A 19,186-nucleotide genomic window follows, 5' to 3' on the forward strand; every position below is an offset into this window, starting at 1 on the left:
TGACGTGGTTGCAGCTCGAGTCCCATGGCGCTCGAGTCCCATGGCGCTCGAGTCCCATGGCGCTCGAGTCCCATGGCGCTCGAGTCCCATGGCGCTCGAGTCCCATGGCGCTCTCCTCTAGTTGGCTGGCCGGGCGGCGCGGCGGTGCCACCGCAACTCGGGTCACTAATGTGACCAGACAAGGCTGCTTTTCTTCTAAAGGGTCACACACACACACACACACACACACACACACACACACACACACACACACACACACACGCAGAGCTCCGCTGTGGTGCATCAGTATCTCTTGGACATCGTACTCTGTCCCGATTCAGTCCAGAGAATCAGATCAGTTTTGTCCATTCACACATGAGTGTGTAGCATGTGTGAAGCAGCTCCGTCCCTGTGTGAACGTCTCTTCAGCCTCAGGTATTGTATGGACGTCTATAGGATGTCGGAGGTAAACAAACGCTCTAATCTCTAGTTGAAGGTCAATCTGGGGGAAAGATACAGGCATTCTGGTCCAGACAGAATAAAGGATTACAGTGCATGTGGGTAAGTGACACTTCTGTTAACATTGGCTGCATGAGAATTACAGCTTACACAGATGGGGATGCTTGGTTACCATGGCTACACAGTGAAATGTTAATTTACAACACCTGTGATTTGTTGCACTCGAAAAAGGAGTTTTTCACCTTAATGAACCGAGTGTGTATCAAGTATGTGTGTAATTTAGAGAATGTGCTTGTTTTTAAAGGGCGTGACCCTGGCTCAGTGGGGTCACCGAGGTCACACAGGCTCAGTGGGGTCACCGAGGTCACGCAGGCTCAGTGGGGTCACCGAGGTCACGCAGGCTCAGTGGGGTCACCGAGGTCACACAGGGTGCGTTAAAAACAGCTGCTGCAGCTGTTTTAAGGTGGTTCAACCCACTTTCCTTCCCAAGGCCGGAGTGGCCTGAAGTGGGTAAACCACCGTTGGATCAGGGGGATTTCCTGTGATCCTTTACAACAGATGAAGCCACGCGCTGAGCTGCAGCCCCAGAAACGGAGCCAGCGGCGTCTCGTGTCACCAGGTGAGTCACTTTCTGACTCAGTTGTTCATTAATATAAAAATCCTCTAAAGTGCATTTTTAACTTCCTGTGGGGTTAATGTGTGTTGTTCTGTTGCCATGTAACGGCCATACCATAATGGTCGCTTATGTAATCTTAAAAATCTCCTTTCAGCATGTTGACGGGGACGTATGTGACGTCACCAATGTAAATAATACATGCGTCATCAAAGAGAGACGCCTTTCACGCGTGACTCATGTGAGCCAGTGGATCACTACAACCGAACATTCAGACTCGTTATTTAAGACCCAATAACTCAGAACCGGTGTAAGACTTCTCAGCGGGCCCCCTCCCCTGGCCGGACCGGTCCCGTGCTTACGTCACTGCCACTGGCGTCATTCATATACTGCCTCCATGTGGCGGATCTAGGAATCACAAGGCGAATGCTCGATGTCATCGATCCCATAAACTGAAATCGATCTTCTGGATTGTTCAAATCGCGGTTAATCCGCGCATGCGTACTTACACTACCCCCCCCCCCCCCCCACACACACACACACACACACACACACACTAAACAAAAGAGCAACAAATATGCACAACTGGGACGTTTTGTAAAAATTCAGTTTATTGAGGTTATTATTCAAGGTCAGCTCCCCCCACCAGCTCTTCAGGCTCAAACTGCCTCAGACATGTCTGCATGGATGGAGGACCAACGTGTCCAACCTGATCCTGAACCGAGCTCCTGGTTTGAACCGAGCTCCTGGTTTGGACCGAGCTCCTGGTTTGAACCGAGCTCCTGGTTCGGACCGAGCTCCTGGTTTGGACCGAGCTCCTGGTTTGAACCGAGCTCCTGGTTCGGACCGAGCTCCTGGGTTTCCCAGCCAACCAAGCATCTCCCGGTCCGGTCGCTCCTCACAGCTCTGCCCCGTCAGCCTGGAGCCGCCCAGGAGGCCTCGAGTGCACGAGGCTGCATTGTCTCTCACTCCAGGTCACTGTAAAGGGTCTGTTAAAGGACTAAAATGTTGTGTGCAACCTTTGGCTGAAGGTTATCTAAAGGTCACAACACTAATATGGATGAGTGGCCGTCTGTGGAGCAGCGCTCACTTCCTTCACAACCCAATTAGGCCGGAGCAAATTAACTTAGGTTCTGCATGCGTGCGTGGCAGCAGCGCTCAGATGAGCCTAGCAAAAGCTGAATCCAAATGGATTTTAGACTAGTTTAGGCTAAATAAACCTGAAATGCCTCAACGGTGTCAAGTCTCTTCTCTAGACTAGTGCAATGAGAAACGTTTCTTTATTCAGTTACTTTTGTAGGGTAATTTAATTGTCCTTTAATGCAAGTAAAGCATGAAATGAGTAGAAAGGAAAGCTTGGATACGCTTATTAAATGCATCTGCAGATGCAAAACTGCTTTCATTTTAATTCATTAAAAAAGGATAATTACAATCTCCAAACATTGATAAAATGTGAGAAAAATTAGGCATCCATGAGTTTATAGAGAAAACCTCCCTTTAAAGATGGCTATAACTGGCTCTACAGTATATTGAGCCTACATCCGTACTCGGCCATTTCCATACTGTGATGGAATGTTCAAAGTGTCGGTGCTACATTTACTAAAATGACCAAAACTCCACCTTTGCTTCATATTCCAGTGAAATCAGGAGTTTTCGGTTCTAAGGAAAAACTCCCAATAACCAGAATCTATTGATTTTTAAGCCCTTACGTGAGGTTAATTCTTTATTTCTAGAGGATTTAAAAGTGATTTTAAAAATTGGGCAGCGTGCTGCAGAGCAGTTGCAACACGAGGGGAGAGGGAACCCACCCCTGATGCTCCCTCTGAGGACTCCATCGCTTTGGTGACACCAGTTGGTCGAGGGTGGAGGATGAGCCAAAAGGCCGAGATTAGCACTCACACACACACACAACGCTGGTTCCAGTTCTGACTGGTTGATGTGTTCACCGCTCATCTCCTGTTTTGCCCCCTTTCAGGACCTGATCCGACAAAGTGCTTCTTTAAAAGTGGGGTTCTGAGTGGGTCACAGGGTTTCAGTGCGAGCGTGGCAGCCGTCACACACTCTGACCGGGTGGTCCCAGCCCCGGGAGGGAACGGCTCTGAGGTGGCTGGAGCAGGGCCCACACACACCCTGCCCACAGGCCCGGCAGTGGTGCTTGGACATGGACGCTGTGAAGGCTTTAGAGCACTGGTGGCACTGAGCAATGTCCTGGTCCGGGACCCAGTAGTCTGGCCTGGCCACATCCTTCACGAAACCTGAAAAGATCACCACAGGTCTCATCACTACTGTGCACTACCGGTGACACAACAGACCGACGGTCCGACAGATGATGCTGATCTGCGTGAACACTCACAGAGAGGGTAGTCCACGGCTGAGGAGACCATGTCCAGCGTGGACTGGGCTACCTCTGTGACCCTGCGGGCTATGACCCCACGAGGCTCTGCCTTACACACTGGGAGACAGATCAGACCCATTAAGGCCACAGGACCTCTGGAAAGGTAAAGCTTGCTCTCATGTGGTGCCAACAGACGAGGGGCGTCTCACCCTGGCTGTCCACAGCCGGCGCCCCCTGCTGGTAGCAGGTCTGACACACCCTGACAGGACTGCTGCCCCAGCCTCGCTCTGGCACCGGCATCCTGTGACCCGAACAGGGGTGGCAGAAGCCCTCCCCGCATGATCTGCAGTGGTGCTTCCTCTCTGCTTCCATGAACACCTTCTGACAGCCATGACAGGCCTGAGAGAACCCCCCCCCCCCCACGGTGAGAGGCTTTAATAGTCACGGAAGCTGCGCGCATGTCTCGGTCCTCACCGTGATCTCTGTGTTGGGTCTCCAGTACGGCGGCGCCACCTGGTCCGTGAGCCAGGCTGTGACAGCTTTAGTGGGGCCGGTGCTGTACTCGGACACAGACTGGATCACGTAGTTCATCCCGTCCAGAACCCTCTGAGCAGCATTCTGGTTCGTGGTCAAGAAAGTATCTGACTGAGAGAAACAAAGAGGAATAAAGCTGCAGATATTCTGCTGGACATCAAAGTCATCAAAACAATTGGACTCATAAATGAGGAAATGAGCAGCAGCGATGGGGGGTGTTGGTACTCACCCCCTCCCACACGTGTTTGACCTCGGAGCGTACCACGCCGCTCTCGGGGTCCTGGTTTCCCACCCAGTACTGTCTGCTGCGGTAGATCACGCCACAGTTGACGCACTCCAACACAAAGCTGAGAGAAGGTGGAGGCGGTGAAGTGGTTCTCAGGGGGAGGGGGGACACGTTTATACCCCAATCTCCACTTACCCGGACCAGGCGTACTTAGCCAGGCCAAACCAAGGGTTGTCGGAGGACGCCGACGTCTTGGGCACCACGATCACTTCCCTGCCTCCTTCATAGCAACGCTGGAACGGTGGAGCAGAGAAGAGTCCAAAGCTTGTCCTGGGACCAGGACTTGGACCGTGCAGGTGTTGGAAGCACTCTTACCTTGCAGATCAGGACCTTGTTGTTGTACTGGTGAGCGTACTGGCACAGCCCGTCCGCCAAGTGGGGCACCCTGTCCCGCAGATGGTTCATTCCATTTTTACAGCGAATGCTGGGTGAGAGGTGGAAGCAGAGCACAAGCGCGTCAACGGGGACACGGGTGACAGGAGCAGCGGTCCACCGTTCAGGTGACGAGGGGGGGGGGGCGGCACGAGCCCCGTCACTGGGAAGAGCCGCGTCTTCCCTGCCCCAAAACACCTGAACATCCCGTTTTATACGCGAGTCTGTCTGGAGGACGGAGGGTCCCGGGTCTCCAGAGCAGGTGAGCAGCGTAAAAACCTCCTCCAACAGGAGACACACTGGACAACATTGAGGGCTCCAACTTTTCCTGGACTAAATGAAAAATTGTTGGGTTTTTTTTGCCCTTTTGTGATTGTGAATTCTTTGTATCTTAAAGTTGCCCTTTTGTGTGTCTCTGTCGGCCCTTTTAAACGATCTGCTGTTGGACGCCCACCTGCTGTTCTACTGCCCTACTAACCCTACCCTAACCCTTCATACAGGGCTCCCTTTTTAAACCCGGTTCTTTTCACCAGTTTTTCCGTGCTTTAAGGCTTTTTTGGATACTTTTCCCAACATGGTGCCTTTGTTTTTTTTCTCTTTTTCAGAATTAGGTTTTATATATTCTGGTATAAAAGTCACTTCATCATGAAAGACAACAGATTTCAGCTTCACGACTCATTTCACAATAAACAACGTGATTTCTGAAACTGTGTATGATATAAAGAGAGTTCAGATTTTGGTGAGCAGGAGGCATCTCTCCAGTCAGCCGTGGCCATGCTGTTGGACTTTGACCTGATTAGCAACATCCAGACTTCTGGCTCTGCAGAAGCCTCTTTTCCTAAATGTGCTGATCTGAGAGTAACAAACGGCCGGTGGCAGCAATGGATGGGACGAAAGAAAAAAGTCCAATTCAGGAGAAAGGAGGAAAGGTTGGGGTCAGAGAAGGGAGACGGTTGCTACGGTCGGAGGCGGCTCACTTGCAGCTGAGGCAGACAGCAGAGCAGGTGAAATATTCATCTGGAAAGAAGGAGTACAGGGTCATTTTGTCATCCGCCAGCTCCCCACAGAAACGGTCGCTGAGAGCCTGAGGGAACAAAACCCAGATAAGAAAAGCAAAATATAAAATTAATCTCAGTGCAAGAGTCACTCTTGGCACATAAAAGCTGCCGCTGACCTCCAGAGCCTGGAAAACGATGGCAGGTTGTCGAGGGGACCGAGTGTGAGTGTTTTTGACCTGCTGCCTGACGGCCTCCAGCAGCCTGGTGTAGTCGGTGGGGGGGGTGATGGTCTGAGTCCCGACGTACTGCACAGAGCTGAAGGCTTCTGTCCCCAGGCTCAGGTCATGAAAGCGCCTCTGCAGCATGGTGTCAGCGCTACCAGCCACCTTGGACTCTGGACAGGTTAACAAAAATCACGCTGGTTTAACCTTTAATGCACGTGTTAAAGTCAGGAAATCTGCCCACCGTGACCGAGCAACTGGGTGTGCGTCGTCTCCTGGAAGATGATCACAGCCGGCCCCAGTGAGGAGAGCGGCACGTCCAGACCACAACGACTGGAAAGGGCCCGCAGCTCTGGGGTGAAGTGCTTCAGGTAAGCCCCTGAAGCGCTGCTCAGGAATATGAACATGTCATTGTGGAGGCGTTCTGCCCGCGTGCGATAGATTACGATATCAGACACGGCCAGCACCTAGAAGGAGAAGAGAATATGGAGACTTGGCTTCTTTTGGCTGTTTCTGTCTCACCCAGTCATCATTACCTTCAACAGAAGTCGCATTCTCTGGTTCTGACTGGTTGCAGCTCCCAGAAGTCCCTCGGTGTCGAGGGCAATCAGGCTGAGGTCGGGGTCGTACGCAGCCCACACGCCCACCGTGCAGGAGCTGGGGGACTTGGATGTGTAGAACACCTCGGCTCCCCCAAATAAAATGCTGTTCAGAGTGTGGGACTTGCCATCGCCCGTGTTGCCAAAGACAGAGATGACCTTGACTCCGGCCACATCTCCACAACCAAGTTTGTCCACAAAATCAGACTCGCTGCGGATCTGAAGGGAGAAAAGTAGCGATGTTTACAGCTATACAGTGGATTCTAAGCTCCATGGCACCAGGCGGTGATGCCTAGCAGCGGTTCTGTGGATCTCCAGGCTACACAGAACACTGCAAATATCAGCTGCACTTTATGCTGCTGTAACAACACTAACAGGAGGGAGTCTCAGGTGAGCTGTGCTGGCTCACCTGGGAAACGCCCATAAGCAGTCATACTCATGTAACACAGGCTCAACACCTTTGAAATGTCCTTGCTCTTGTTGTGGCTAGTTAAATCGGTCCAGATGAGGTTTTTCCAGCTAACCACTGTCATGAACATTAACCTACCTAACGAGAATTGATGAAGGACAAACAAAAACACATATTTTGAGGATAAGTAAGACACAGACGCAAGCTATTTAATGACTGGTTAACATCGAGGAGACTCTTCCTTGAAGCCATTCTAAGAATATTATTTACTGGATGTATCCGTTGTGTTAAAGGCAATCTAAGGCTTTAGGCCTGACTTAATGTGTTGTCTCTTTTAGCTTAGCGGCTAAGTGTTAGCATTGGCTAGGTTAGTTAGCTAAGTTACCTGCAGGTTTTCTTGTTCGTCCACCAGAAGAAAACTCGAAATACTACGGGGACATTTCTTCGCTTTTACGGGATCTAATGAAATGTTCTCCATTTCCTTCATGAGAATTTCTGACATCGTTTCTAATGACTTGTCAACACATTTGTGGCGACCAGAAAACGAAAGTTCAACATGACTTCTGGTTTATCTGCCAATCAAAACATCAGCGCGTGAACGCTGGATGCTGGGGGCGGAGCTGAGACGGCGCGTGGCTGTGACCTCATACGTAATTCCTGACGCAGGCGGGTATGTCTGGTACATTAGCACCCCCGGGTGGTCAGAATTGGGCATTACAATTTACCAGAAAAATCTTAAAATTTGCCAATATGAAATGAAATATTAACAAAAACCCAATTACAAACACAAACAAATAATGTATATGTGAGAACATCTATATAAGTAATCCTAAACAGAGTTTAAAATGTCTTAAATTTAAGGATTATTCATCATCCTGTTCACAGTGGTTAAAACACACACAAGAATTAAAAGTGTTGAATCGAAGCATCAGAGCTCGTTTCATTCCAACTCTGGTGCCACGTTAGCTGTTCGCTAATGTTCATTAAATATTTGTTAGCACAGGCACAGCTCTATAAATATCACATGTCACTGAATGACTTCAGTGTGGCGCCACTGCTGTACATGACAGGGAGAAACTTCCTTCCTTCCTTCCTTCCTTCCCTCCTTCCTTCCTTCCTTTGCAGTGAGGAAACGAAAGGGCAGGATTAGGAGATTGGAAAGGGCCCCAGACTTTGCTCAAACTCAACCATGACAGACAAACGTCTGTAAGAATCAATTCTAGTCCTGCTGCCAACCCATCACCTCAGATTAATGAATAATTAAAGCTGATCTAAGTGACCAGGATAATATACAGTAAGATTAGCAGCGGGCCCATCAACCACCTCTCAGGTGATGCGACTACCGGTAATTTACCCCCAAATATATGAATATACAACCCAATATTACGCCCATATGCAAACGTGGACTAATTTCTACCTATGTTTTTCTCCATTGATTCTCTTACATTTCTATAAAACATTAAATCCAAGTTTACGGTGCAGATCTGCTCATCTTTATCCGAATGCAGCGATGCAGAGCAGAGGACCAGAACACCACCGGCATCCTCAGACTGGCTGACAATCCTGGCTGCAACCCAGCCTCCACATAACTGTAGACATTTTTTAATTTGAATTCGGAACTGGGGGAGGTGGGGTGGGACTTGCCCTTACGAGTTCGAGGCGGGACTGTGGTCCGCTGAAACCGCAATCCCCGCCGGTACATGTAGTGCGCTGCTCTCCGGCGCGTCTCACGTCGCCGTGCGTAAAAACTACACTTCCCCAAAGCTGTCACAGGGCGCTCCCGCCTCCCATTGGTTGTTCCCTGCAGCCGCAGCCCCAGAGAATGAATGAAATTGAAATAGCTGCTACATTTCATGTACAATACCGGGCTCTGCAGTGTTGCATTCTATCATACTATACCAAAATGGCCACAGCGGTGCAGAACCCCCTGAAAACGTAAGTAAAGCGACATTTCCTCAGCATTTGCGCCTTTGTGTGTTTCTGCATGCTGTCACTGCATTTTCAGACCTTTAAATTCCCAGATATTTCTCTGTATGGGCTGCCAAAACATCCTTACGTGCCACGCAAACAGCACAGGCGGACACAATGTCAGCGGGCAGATTTAACAGCATAGAAAAGTTCTATTTGTAGAAAGCGGAGGGTTCTTTTTAAGACATGTGGAAATGATTGTGAGCAGAATCCTTGTAAGCGTTGCCCGGTGCCAACAGCCGCGTGTGCGCGGGGATATGGAGGAATGCTGGAGGTAGATTTGGGTGACCCGGTGTGTCCCTGGCCAGTGCAGCCAGCCAAGCTGACGGCCGGAGCCAGGCAGAGGCGGCGGGGAGGCGGAGAGCTTATACCGCTGTACAGTAGCTGTCTGCACCTTTATGAAACAGGTAGGCAGAGTGGAGCCGAGGCTGCGGTGTCGCCGCCGCTGCCAGACGCGCGGAATCCACCGCTAAACTCCGGGACTTGCCTTCATCTGTAGCGCGCAGTGAAGCTTTAGATGAGATTCGCCTAAAGAAATCGCGCTTCAGCAGAGCTGCATCCCCGCGAACGAGCTTTCCAGCCACGCGAAGTTTCCTCTTTGTGCGTTTTGGGCCGCGCTCCTGTTGTGTGTTTCTGAGACGGAATGCAGACGCCTGCTGCCCGCCTGGGCTGCCGGCCAGAAAGGTGGCTGATGCGCGACTGGCAGCGCGGACTCGCGCGGATCGAGCCGGGGAAAGGGCAGGATAGTTGGAGCATAAACACTCAGCCGCGGAGTGTTGGAGCACACGAACGCTCCGGCGGTGAGAAACAAAGAAAAGTCACAGACCTGTGCGCAAAAACCAGAGGGGCGCAGGTCGGATGTGCCGCACATTCACCTGAGCACAGATTCCCCGTCTGTCAGCCGCAGACACAGGCGACATTTCGTGTAATTCCACGAGCGACTGTCCTGTACGTGCGTGTTGGGAAGCGCACCTGACAGCAAAGACGGATGGTACCGATGGAGCAGAACTGTCACGATGGACTCTGATGCCTTTTCAGTGTTTGGTTCGCATGCAAATTAGCGCACGTCGCGTTAACATGTCAATAATAACGAATAAGCTTAACTTTAAAATACTAAAATGACACCCCCGAAGCACTAATGCCAAAGCGTCCCCGTTTCCTCTTGGGACTCTCATCGAAACCACATCCAGGGGATTAAATCCTCTGATTTGCATGCAATAACCATGTTTGCGTGGCGTCACAATATCAGGAAAAGGAGGCGGAAATTAGGAACGAGTGGTGGTCTGGTTCAGTGCTCAGGCTTTAGAAGACATCCGTCTCAGCAACAAAGTTGCCAGATTGAGACCTGCGGGGATGCTGGCACAATGCTTCAATTCAGCGTCTGACAATACATTTATGACACAAGGCCACAGCTATTAACGGGCCTTTAATGTCTCATACACTATATAAATGTCATCGTTAAGCAGTGGGAGCTGAACTGAGCTCCAGTTGGTGCTGTGATCAGCTGGTAAACAAGCCCAGATCAGCAGCACATCTAGAAACACACTTCCTTTACATTGGGACGTTACAAATCCCAGGTCTTCTCAGCAAAAGTGACACATAATCAGTCTGGGAGACCTTAAATGTCCTCAAAGTTTGTTGCCTCTCGGGCCATGTGCACGCTAATGCATGTGTGAGCACGAGAGGGATTCATTGGGTATAAATTCTGTCAGTGTTGGTCGGCGTCAGGCGGCACGGAGCACGGAGGGTTCGTGTGTGTGTGTGCGTGTGTGTGCGTGCGTGTGCGTGTGTGCGTGTGTGTGTGTGTTCTGGGCCTTTCCTGACCAGTCGTCCCTCCAGATCTCCCTGCTGGATTAGAGCACAGTCTAATCTCTCTCTCCCTTCCCTCTCCTCAATCTCTTCCTATTTCCTCTCTGGTCCCATCACATGTTCCTCCATCTTCATCACTTCCACCGTCTCCCTCTGTCTCAGTTGCCACCCCCCTTCTCCCCGGTTCTCCCTCCCTTTTGAGGTCTCCCGGTGGTTCCTCACCGGGCTTCTTTACATTGTCTTCACATGTCACCACTTTAATATCCACACAGCTGAAGAACGTGCAGGAGGAAAGTCCCCGCGCACGTTGCCAGATCCCCTAAATCTTGCAGGGCTGCATATTCCTGAGAGTTCCATTTGAAGGGTTTTACTTCAGATTCACTGTCGGAATGTGTCAATTTACACAAGCTCTGCCTTTGCACGTGCGACGTTCCCCCCTTAAAAACAGATCAAATCCTTCAATTCAATTACTGGGAGAATTTGATTATGTAAGGTGTTCACGTTTTCCGCTGGCGCTGGATGTGCTGGATATATCTGAGCAAACGGACTTTTTAGTGCGGCTCAGAGTGGGGAGTTGTAGATAAGACGGTGGTGCTGGCAGCAGTTGTGCACGCGCCTATATGATATTATTCCTGCCCTGCCTGGCTGAGCCCGGCTAAATGAGTTCCATGTAATAACCGGCTCTGTGTGCAAACAGCCCCACGTGACGTTCCAAACCACAGCATCCATTTCTAGATCTTTCCTCCTCTTTCAATCTCTCCATTTCGTTCTCGCGCAGCATCCTCGTGCGTGTGCGTGGACATGCGTGCACGTGCGCGTTCCCTTTTCGTGCTTTATTCCAGTGGGAATGGGCCCGGGGTCTGATGTTTTTAAGGGTATTTCTCGTCTGAAGTTATTCTTTTCATCATCCACTTATTTAGACTTTCTGTTTTACTTTTTACTTTTAGATAAGACAGGATAAAGAGAGGAAAAGAGAAAGAGAGAGACGTGGATAGGTATTTTTAGCTCCGTGACCTATTTCTCCAGTGCTACCTAACTGCCAGTCAGCTCCACTGCTTTAGGACCTTGCATGACTTCCAGCCAGGAACTGTGGAATTTGTAGTTCCCACTGCCTGCAACTTGTAGTCCAAAATGGAATGAAGGGAGCCAAATTTTTCCTCTCCTCAGAAGTCATTCCCAATTTGATTCTGCCCTGAGTGTCTGTTCCTGTCCTGTGGATTCATTTCAGGAGTTGTCGAGGGTGGAGTCAACACAGCCCAATGGCTCTTCTCCTCTGCAGCACTTTAATAAGGATGCAATGGAGAGGGGGTGAGGGGGGTGTAAGAAAACACGCACGCACGCACGCACGCATGCACAGCAGATACAGAGGTAGGGAATCCATTGCCATAATAAGGGGCCAAGTGCAGTGGTGATAAATCTCACCTGAAGGAGCTGTTCAGAGGTAGATTGCCTTAGCCTGATGTACTGCCCTCAGTGCACAATGCAGCTAGCTCTGGGCTGTATACACCCACACGCGGAGCGTGCACGCACATAAATACGACCAGTCTGCATGCACGAGACTAATGTGACTGAGCATTTGGAGGCAGAGCTACAAATATAAAAAACACACATGCATTTTTTATAAGCAAGACGCGCGTGCCAGTGGACAGCAGCAGGAGACGCGCGGAGACGGCACAAACGCACGTCGTCATTAAAATCACGCTGTGACACCAAAGTTCTGACAGCAGCGACACGAGGCGTCGCACCGCCCGGCCTTTGTGTCCTGTCCTCGCGCTGCCTCCGTCTCGTTCAAGCAGACGCGCACATGCACGCACGCACCGCGTGCACACACGTGCAAATGCAGCGCTGGGACAGCGACTGAAGGAAGCCTGATGTTTTCCAGCTGGTGATGGTCACAGATGCCTGCCCATGCACGTGTACGCCACGACATGCAGCCTGGTGCCTGTCTGTCCATGTGTCTGTCTGTCACTGTCAAGCAGTGTGTGTGTGTGTGCGTGTGTGTGTGTGTGTGCGTGTGTGTGTGTGTGTCACAAAGCTCTGCCACTACAGTCACACAGGGGCAGCGCTGCTTTTTTATGTAATTGTGCTCTTTCACAATTATTTTTGGTACACCAGCACATAAAGCCCTATCTGATAAGCACACACACACGCACACGCACACACACACACACATGCCACTGCAGCCCAGCAATCTTCAGAGGAACAAGGAAACATGTTCATGTGCACATGCACTCGCGCACAGATTGGGAAAAGGGAGAAAAAAGACAAATCATTCCACTCAGAGAGTCAGAGAAAGAGCGAGAGAGAGAAGAAATTGAATTGAGGGTGGTGAGGCAGGGGGAGGTGAGGAGAGGAGGAGGGGTGAATTGGTAAGGGTGATATTGCATAGTTTAATCTGTTGAGTTCAGCCATAGAAGGGCTGGGTTTGGGGGAGGGGAGGAGGAGTACAGTAGCAGGCCGCCTGACATGAGTTCTTCACTGCACCAGACAACATCACTCTGTGTGTGTGTGTGTGTGTGTGTGTGTGTGTGTGTGTGTGTGTGTGTGTGTGTGTATAAATATGGGACTAAATGCAGGGATGAAAAGAGGTAGATGACACAGGTGTGTGTTCTAGATAAATTGATAATCTCTCGGTCCTTTCGAACTCATTAACATATAGACTAATTGATAATTTATTTGGTTTGATTTCCTAATCTTACTAATGTGTCATATATATATATATATGTATATGTATATAATTTTTTTTTTTTAAAACAAGTGTTTTCTATAAATTTTTATTTTCCCTCACATATTCAATAACCGTCTGCCAATAATGTAGTTTGACCTCTAGGGGGAGCTCTCTGTTTCTATATCTTTAGAGTAGGCACTAATTGGGTGGTTAATTGTGTGTGTGTGTGTGTGTGTGTGTGTGTGTGTGTGTGTGTGTGTGTGAGACTGTTTTTGCCAGTATCACATTTTCATGTTCAGTGTTTTCATGCTCTCTCTCCCTGCTGTTTGCTCAGTGCCGACTGTGTCTGGCAGCTCATTGTGGGTTTAGGTGTCATGAACATGCGCACGCACAAACCACACACACACACACACAACGCACACCACACACACCAAGTGCTTGGGGCATTCTCATCCCCTTCTCTTTTGATTCTATGAATTTAATATGTGCTGTCTGCAGCCACAATTTATGCGGTTGACAATACTGCCTATTTTCTAATATTTACATATATTTGTGTGTGTTGCAGTTACACAGAGATGAAACTCAGACCCGTTTCCCACCACTAGAAGGGTCTCGACACTGAAAACACTCCCATATATTATTTACTGGAGTTTCTGCTGTTGCTGTAGGAATCAAAGACCATCAAAGATCATCAAAGCGGAGGGTGATGTCATCGCGGGCATCGTGCACGTGCGGTTTGTCGGAGGAGCAGATTAAGCTCAGCCTCTGCTGCCCTCATTTTACGTGTCAAGAGTTGTCAGCTAAGCTAAGCTTAATGGTCGCTGCTGCGTGCTACGTCCCCCCTCATTGGCGTCACCTTTCTATACTGGGTGGGAATAGAAACCAGTCGTCCATCCCAGGGTCCCTGCTGGGAGCTGGGCCTGGGAACGCTTCCCTACCCAATATTACTGGGATAAAATCATTGTTGAGTCTCCAGGATGATGCAGAATCAGGGCTGCGACGCTCTCGCTGTCGTCAAGGAAAAGATTTGAGCTGTAAATGTGAAACTGTAACGCCAGAGTGACAGAACTGCTAGCTTAGCTAAAGGTTAGCGTTGCTCTTAGGCGGGAATGTCGCGCGGTGACTTAGCAGAGGTCGCACACGCAGGAAAAAACAAAGCAGACTCGCATCAGGTGTGTTTACTTTCAATCTGTGTGTGTGCGTGTGTGTGTGTGTGTGTGTGTGTGTGTGTGTGTGTGTGTGTGTGTGTGTGTGTGTGTGTGTGCACGCTGATGTGACAGCTGATTTATTCTGTTTGCTCTTCAGGTATCCTGATATTTGTCAGGCAAACCTGGACAATAAGAGTGTTTGATGACTTTGCTCTTCATGTTCATGCTGGAATTTTCTTCTTTTATTTATTTTTTAAGTTTAAAAGCTGTAGAGGATCATTTTCCAGCCGGTCTTTGATAGCATCTTAAGTGAATTAGGGGCTTCACGGCAGCGTTATCACACACTCTTTTCACGTGTCACCATGATCTGTTGGTTCAGTACTTTAGTCTTTGTCCACGCTGTCTCCTATTGTCTTTTTCTCTGTGAGTCCTGTCCTCTTTCCTGGACCCCCCCCCCCCCCCCCCCCCCCCCCCAGCCTGGACTTGCAGCACCCCCACATCAGGCAAACATGGCTCCTCCATCTCAGTTTAAGGAGATTGAGAGCAGCCAAATTGAAAGAAGCCATTTCTACAGCTGTCATCTGATCATTGATGAGGCTGATTCCTGCAGCACTAAAGGAGAGAGGGATGGAGGACGGGGAAGGGGGGGGTTCGGTGGGACAGGGTCCTGGGTTCTGTCTCCTTCTGCCAATTTTGTCCACTTCTGCAGCCTTGAAGTTTTTTATCCTCTCAGTAAACGCAAGCAAGACCTTCACCATCATTCATTCTGGAGTCTGTGGGTGTCTCAGGATTTGAGTCTAGCTAGCTAAGATGCAACAACATTAATGTTCAACATTATTCTTTTATATCTGAATCACCAAAACAGGGCTCGAAGGTTTGGATCTCAGATGAAATAAAAGTTCCTATTAAGTGTTCAAACAGACACAAAAATGCAGTTTTTTTTTATTATTTCTTCATCAGTCAGAATAAAAAGTCTGAGGACGTCTGATGCAGAGCAGCAGTTTTAGAAACGGAGTTTTTAACGGGCAGATCGAGACCTTCGTTTCTCAGGTGGGTTCTCGGGACAGAAGTGAGTGGATGAGCGGTGCCTCCTGGTCCTCGCCCACATCTCAACGGCCACGAAGGGTCGCGACCCTCACACACAGCTGACAGCAGGCACGCCGGCACGCCGGCACGCCGCCGCCCACACGTCGATGCCCTGACCACATCGTTTACACGTGACCGCCGATGACCCCGGGGTCGCTGAGCTGGTTTAGCAGGTTTGAGGACGCCGCGCAGGCTGTCAGGCCTCGCCAGCATCTGCCGAGGACTCGACTTTAGAAAGGAAGGAAGGAAGGAAACAAGGAAGCAAGGAAGGAAGCGAGGGATTAAAAACAGCCCAGTTGTTGCTGATGTTGCACTTGAACACCAACACCTTCTCGCTGCCGCACAACACATCCAAGCATTTGCTGCGTCGCTGCTGTGGCCTTGCACTCCGTGTGTGTGTGTGTGTGTGTGTGTGTGTGTGTGCGTGTGCGTGCGCGTGCGTGTGCGTGTGTGCGTGTGTGTGTGTGTGTGTGTGTGTGTGTGTGTGTGTGTGTGTGTGCGTGTGTGTGTGTGGTATAACAGTGTGACCTTGATGTCTGCACTCAGCATGAAGACACAGGAGAGGAGTGATTAACAGGAGAGAGAGAGCGAGGGAGCGAGCAGGGAGATGAAAAAGAGAAAAGTGTGTGATTGAGGGTGAAAGTTAAATATGAGACAACAACAACGTCCAGCAGAAAAAAGGGGGAGAGAACGTCAGCGATGGTGGTGGAGAACAGTGACTCACCACTTCTCTTGTTTTCTTTCTTCCTGCAGGCAGTCTGGAGGAGCCGTCATCAAGAACAGGTAAGAGATGAAGGATGGGAGGAAGGAGGGAGGAAGGAGGAGGGAGGAGGGAGGAGGGAGGGAGGGAAGAGGGAGGAAGGAGGAAGGAGGGAGGGAGGAGGAGGAGGGAGGAGGGAGGAAGGGAGGAAGGAGGAGGGAGGGAGGAGGGAGGGAGGAAGGAGGGAGGAAGGGAGGAGGGAGGGAGGGAAGAGGGAGGAAGGAGGAAGGAGGGAGGGAAGAGGGAGGGAGGGAGTAGGGAGGAGGGAGGGAGGAGGGAGGAAGGAGGGAGGAAGGGAGGAGGGAGGAGGGAGGGAGGGAAGAGGGAGGAAGGAGGAAGGAGGGAGGGAAGAGGGAGGAAGGAAGGAGGGAGGACGGAGGGAGGGAGGAGGGAGCATCCTGTCAATGTTAAACTGAAATTCTTTTTGCCGTTCACCTTCAACAATTCTTCTTCCTTGCCCTCCCCTGCTCCTCCTACCCTCCTACCTTCCTACCCCCCTACCCCCCCTACCTTCCTACCCCCCTACCCCCCTACCCTCCTACCCTCCTACCCCCCTACCCCCTACCCTCCTACCCTCCTACCCTGCAGCCTTGGTGAGGAGTTTTATAAAGAAGCCATTGAACACTGCCGCAGCTACAACGCCCGCCTGTGTGCCGAGCGCTCCATGCGTCTGCCCTTCCTGGACTCCCAGACGGGTGTTGCCCAGAGCAACTGTTACATCTGGATGGAGAAGAATCACCGCGGCCCAGGTGTGTGTGTGTGTGCGTGTGTGTGTGTGTGTGTGCGTGTGTGCGTGTGTGTGTGTGTGTGCGTGTGTGTGTGTGCGTGTGTGCCATTCTTGGCTGGTTGCTGTGCTGCAGCATAGCTTGTGCTCTCGTTATTGTCCTGCAGCATCCTGCCGCCCCCCCCCCCCCCCCCCCTCTTTGTTTACACCCCCCCCCCCCCGACCCCTTTGCACCTAAACTTCTCCTTTATTTACCCGTTCTCCTCTGTTTACCCGTTCTCCTTTACTCACCCGCCCCCTTGCAGCGGTGTAGCTTGGCAGGGAGGCAGACGCCCCCCCAGGCTGACGCCCCCCCAGGCACCAACTGTTCCAGGGGGAGCAGGTTGATGTGTGTTTGCTTTAAAAGAGGCTGTTGCCTCACTCGGTTTGTAACTTTAGTAACTTGAGTAACTTGAGTTGTCTTTTGGCGAGTCCCCGGTCCCGTTATGACTCAGCCCAACGGACGGGCGGCTCTAGGTCACGTGACCAGGTCACTGAGCTGCGTCTCCCCCAGGTCACGCCCCCGGGCAGCTGTACACGTACCCCGCCCGCTGCTGGCGCAAAAAGAGGCGGTTGAACATCCTGGAGGACCCACGACTGGTTCCCATCGAGTTCAAGATCGGTGAGTGGAGTTAATAATTAAGAATTAACGAGGACAACCCGTTCTTATTATGATTATTATTATTATTATTATTATGATTATTATTATTATTATTTGGCTGCCTGATTTCTGTTGTCTCAGACTACGAAGCTTCTCTAAAAAAAGAGGGCGGCGTCCCAGACGGGCCGGTGCTGGAGTCGCTGCTCGCCGGGGAAACCCTGGACAAGAAGGTGGAGACCAAGGAGGAGGAGTCCATGAGCGAGTGTCAGGTGAGACGCCGGGGGTGTGTCCTCGTCCTCTTGTCCCCCGCCTGGACGCTCTCCGTCTGTGGCTGCCTCATGAAGGAGAGGAAGAGGTGAAGGTGGTTTGGGAGGAACCCAACAGTCTGTCTCTGTCCCCTTCCTGAACCGGGTCCACAGAAGCTGCTGGTGGGGGACTTCCCTCATGAACTGGAGGTCGACGAGATGGAGGAAGACGTTCCAAAGCGCAAGAACCGTACCAAAGCACGGGTAGGAGGCCGGGGGGACCGTCCTTATATTTACAGAATTAACTTTTCTCAATCTCATCTTGTGATAAATGATAAGTTTTGTGTCGCTTTGCTTTGGATTTTCCGAGAAAACAACTGTTACAATTGGATCCAGAGCTTTGGCCCCTGCTGGGACCTTCTTTATTATTCACAACTTTGATTAGATCACACAGAGTTTTTTCCTCTCTTCTTTTGGGAAATCCAATGAGAAGATAATCAAGTGTTAACTATGTATTCTGGGCACCATCACACACTTTTACACACACACACACACACACACACACACACACACACACACGCTCACATGCAGACACCAGGGCTGCTAATTGGAGCTGGTGCTTCCCTGCTAGGTGTCATCAACCCCCTTCTGCTGGAAGTCAAGCTTAACACTAAGGGCAGATGATTAGCATGCGCGCTTGTGTGTGTGTGTGTGTGTGTGTGTGTGTGTGTGTGTGATTTTGCGCCTGGTTTCTGTGGATCCAGTTGTCTCAGTTCTGGCTGGTGTGTTTCCTGCAGGCCTGTGGTGTTGGAGGGATGAGAAAGAGACAGGAGCCGCCTGCCATCGAGGACAGAGACAAGCCTTACGTCTGTGACAGTGAGCGCCGTCGCCTCTCCCACCGTCTCTGTCTGACTGGAAATGAGGCTCATTTTCCTTATGTGTGTGTGTGTGTGTGTGTGTGTGTGTGTGCGTGTGTGTGTGTGTGTGTGTGTGCACGTCTGTCACAGTTTGTGGAAAGCGTTACAAGAACCGTCCAGGGCTGAGTTACCATTACACTCACACACACCTGGCAGACGAGGAAGGTGAGGAAGACTCTGAGCGACACACGCTACCGTTCCAGCGCAAGAACAACCACAAGCGTGAGTCTTTGGTCCATTTATCAGCGTCTCAGCTGGGACGATTGTGCGTTCACAGGTACTGAGGAGTTACTGTAGTTCGTTCCAACGATCCATTATAATTAGGAACTATTGATGTTCCTCCTGCAGCATCATAGATAGTGCTGCTCTGCTGCTCTGCTGCTGCTGCTGCTGCTCTGCTGCTGCTGCTGACTGAG

General features: G+C 50.6%; 2 protein-coding genes across 3 annotated transcripts in view; one reads left to right on the forward strand and one right to left on the reverse strand.

The window, feature by feature from the left end:
* Positions 1 to 2,420: 2,420 nt before the first annotated feature.
* Positions 2,421 to 7,385, reverse strand: LOC101071812 (zinc finger FYVE domain-containing protein 1). The gene is made up of 12 exons (XM_011608745.2): positions 7,191 to 7,385; positions 6,334 to 6,615; positions 6,042 to 6,264; positions 5,753 to 5,970; positions 5,556 to 5,662; positions 4,522 to 4,630; positions 4,342 to 4,439; positions 4,150 to 4,267; positions 3,861 to 4,031; positions 3,596 to 3,785; positions 3,405 to 3,503; positions 2,421 to 3,306 (listed from the first exon to the last, which is right to left on the reverse strand). Exons 1-12 carry the CDS (start codon positions 7,305 to 7,307, stop codon positions 3,074 to 3,076), a joined length of 1,965 nt encoding a protein of 654 aa, XP_011607047.2. The 5' UTR covers positions 7,308 to 7,385; the 3' UTR covers positions 2,421 to 3,073.
* Positions 7,386 to 8,600: 1,215 nt separating this feature from the next.
* The window catches only part of dpf1 (double PHD fingers 1), a 27,528-nt gene continuing 16,942 nt past the window's right edge, over positions 8,601 to 19,186 (forward strand). The window contains exons 1-8 of one of the 2 annotated variants that reach the window (XM_029844192.1): positions 8,601 to 8,740; positions 16,238 to 16,267; positions 16,833 to 16,993; positions 17,522 to 17,629; positions 17,750 to 17,877; positions 18,028 to 18,117; positions 18,651 to 18,729; positions 18,861 to 18,992. In XM_029844192.1, coding sequence (XP_029700052.1) covers positions 8,628 to 8,740; positions 16,238 to 16,267; positions 16,833 to 16,993; positions 17,522 to 17,629; positions 17,750 to 17,877; positions 18,028 to 18,117; positions 18,651 to 18,729; positions 18,861 to 18,992 — 841 coding nt within the window. In that variant the 5' untranslated portion in view covers positions 8,601 to 8,627. Of the gene's footprint in view, positions 8,741 to 8,876; positions 9,181 to 16,237; positions 16,268 to 16,832; positions 16,994 to 17,521; positions 17,630 to 17,749; positions 17,878 to 18,027; positions 18,118 to 18,650; positions 18,730 to 18,860; positions 18,993 to 19,186 lie in introns of those variants that run through there. The other variant, XM_029844193.1, reaches the window with a different exon arrangement.

This window comes from Takifugu rubripes, chromosome 11 (genome assembly GCF_901000725.2).
Source record: "Takifugu rubripes chromosome 11, fTakRub1.2, whole genome shotgun sequence".
NCBI lineage: Eukaryota > Metazoa > Chordata > Actinopteri > Tetraodontiformes > Tetraodontidae > Takifugu > Takifugu rubripes.

Bases quoted from the DNA above. Each gene is read 5' to 3' on its own strand.
- LOC101071812 (XM_011608745.2), bottom strand. From the start codon at position 7,307: ATGTCAGAAATTCTCATGAAGGAAATGGAGAACATTTCATTAGATCCC. The intron at 5,971-6,041 runs GTGGGCAGATTT...TAACCTGTCCAG, and splicing joins CACCCAGTTGCTCGGTCACG to AGTCCAAGGTGGCTGGTAGC. The intron at 4,032-4,149 runs GTGAGTACCAAC...TGTTTCTCTCAG, and splicing joins TCAAACACGTGTGGGAGGGG to TCAGATACTTTCTTGACCAC.